This window comes from Solanum tuberosum, unplaced genomic scaffold, assembly GCF_000226075.1.
Source record: "Solanum tuberosum cultivar DM 1-3 516 R44 unplaced genomic scaffold, SolTub_3.0 scf00065, whole genome shotgun sequence".
NCBI classification, from domain to species: Eukaryota; Viridiplantae; Streptophyta; class Magnoliopsida; order Solanales; family Solanaceae; genus Solanum; species Solanum tuberosum.
Window position 1 is genome coordinate 444,132 of NW_006238992.1, and position 1,688 is coordinate 445,819.

Sequence of the window (1,688 nt, forward strand, 5' to 3'; positions counted from 1 at the left end):
ATTTTCACTAAGCTACTCATTTTTCCCAAATTGTTCCCACCAAACGGCATCCAAGGGTTTAAGTTTGTAGTACAAAGGTTTAAGGGCTCATAAAATTTACATTTCTGGAGAAAATTAACATTCAAAGGAATATCAATGGCGTCTTCACTATCGAGAAAGTTCTTACGCACGATGCTGACAAACCCTAGCTCCATAAAAGCTTCGCAGCTGTCTTCACTGTCTTTTTGCACAAAAATCTCTTCAGCCACAGACGATTTCTCCTCTCCGGATTCGGACCACACTGAATTGGGGCCTGCTTCGGACTCCGAACCAGAATCAACTGGTTTTTCATCACCTTCAGCTTCTGAGATGAAGCAAGAACGCAAATACATTGAACGTGCACTCGAGAATGGCTTGGACGTTGGTATTTACAAGGTGAATTTTGATAAATAGAGATAGATATGCAAACCTTGTGTATCCATTTGTCGCAATTAACAGATTGAGAAATTGATTTTGTATGTTAGGTATTCATTTGAAAGTTATACTAACTGTTTGCATATATGAAATTGTGTTTTTATTTGTTCATGGTCAAAAAATGAAATAGTGTGTTTTTGTTTGTTGATGATGTGAATAGCTGGTTTATGCATATACATATTGGGCGTTTAAATGCATGTTTAGTGCTGATAGTTTACTTGACACTTGCTTGGATGTAGGTATTTACACGGTAAATTATAGCAAATGGAGACAAGTTTACACTGGTTGTGGTGCATCTGTTTGTTGTAAGTAATGTATAAAGAGATTGCTTTCAATAACACGTGTTATTTGACAGGATTCTATCCATTTACATGAATGAACTTGTGTGTCTCCATGACTAGGAGGGATAGCTTAGTTGAAAGGACCCTCCACCTCCAATGATGAGATTGGGTGTTTGAGTCATTGAGATACCAAGAGTCTATTGGGAAAAGACTGTTGGCCATTGGGATAGGTGTTTGGGTGGTATTTACCAATATGTGGCTCTGTATGTAATGATATATGAACGAGCCAATAGTTGGTATGCATACACATAATGGGGTTTAAGTATGTAATTGTTCTTTGTCCACTCGGGAATTGATTAGGAGTAGGTATTACTAGGTGAATTGTGATAAATGAAGCTAGATTGTGAACCTTGTTCATCTATTATTTGGAATTTGGAGAAAGCATATGATAGATTACCAAGAAAGGTCCTTTGCGTGGGTATTGAAGAAGAGAAAAATTTATATTGAATTTGTAAGTGTCATAAAGGATATGTACGAAGGATTCATCACTGGCCTTAGAACAGTAGTAGGAGATGTAAAGGACTTCTCCATCATCGTGGACTTACTCCAGGGAGTGACATTGAGTCGTACTTGTTTACCCTGTTTATGGATGAGCGAACCGACACAATACAACTTGATTTCGCATAATGTATGTTATTTGATGACCAACAACAACAACAACAACAACCCAGTGAAATCCCACTAGGTGGGGTCTGGGGAGGGTAAGTAGTACGCAGACCTTGCCACTACCTCGTGGAGGTAGAGAGGCTGTTTCCAAGAGACCCTCAGCTCAAGAACATCAAATCTAAGTGACAAGAGAGATATATGCAACATAACAGCCAATACAAAAGATAGCGTATAATCAACCAATGAGACAATAACAAGAAAGATATAGGGAGTGAAACGCAGTAAACA

General features: G+C 38.3%; 1 protein-coding gene across 1 annotated transcript in view; it reads left to right on the forward strand.

Moving 5' to 3' along the window:
- Positions 1 to 1,688, forward strand: part of LOC102596968 (single-stranded DNA-binding protein, mitochondrial) — a 9,442-nt gene continuing 7,754 nt past the window's right edge. The window contains exon 1 of the mRNA XM_006345274.2: positions 1 to 414. Within this exon, the coding sequence (XP_006345336.1) occupies positions 136 to 414 (279 nt within the window). The 5' untranslated portion in view covers positions 1 to 135. The remainder of the gene's footprint in view (positions 415 to 1,688) is intronic.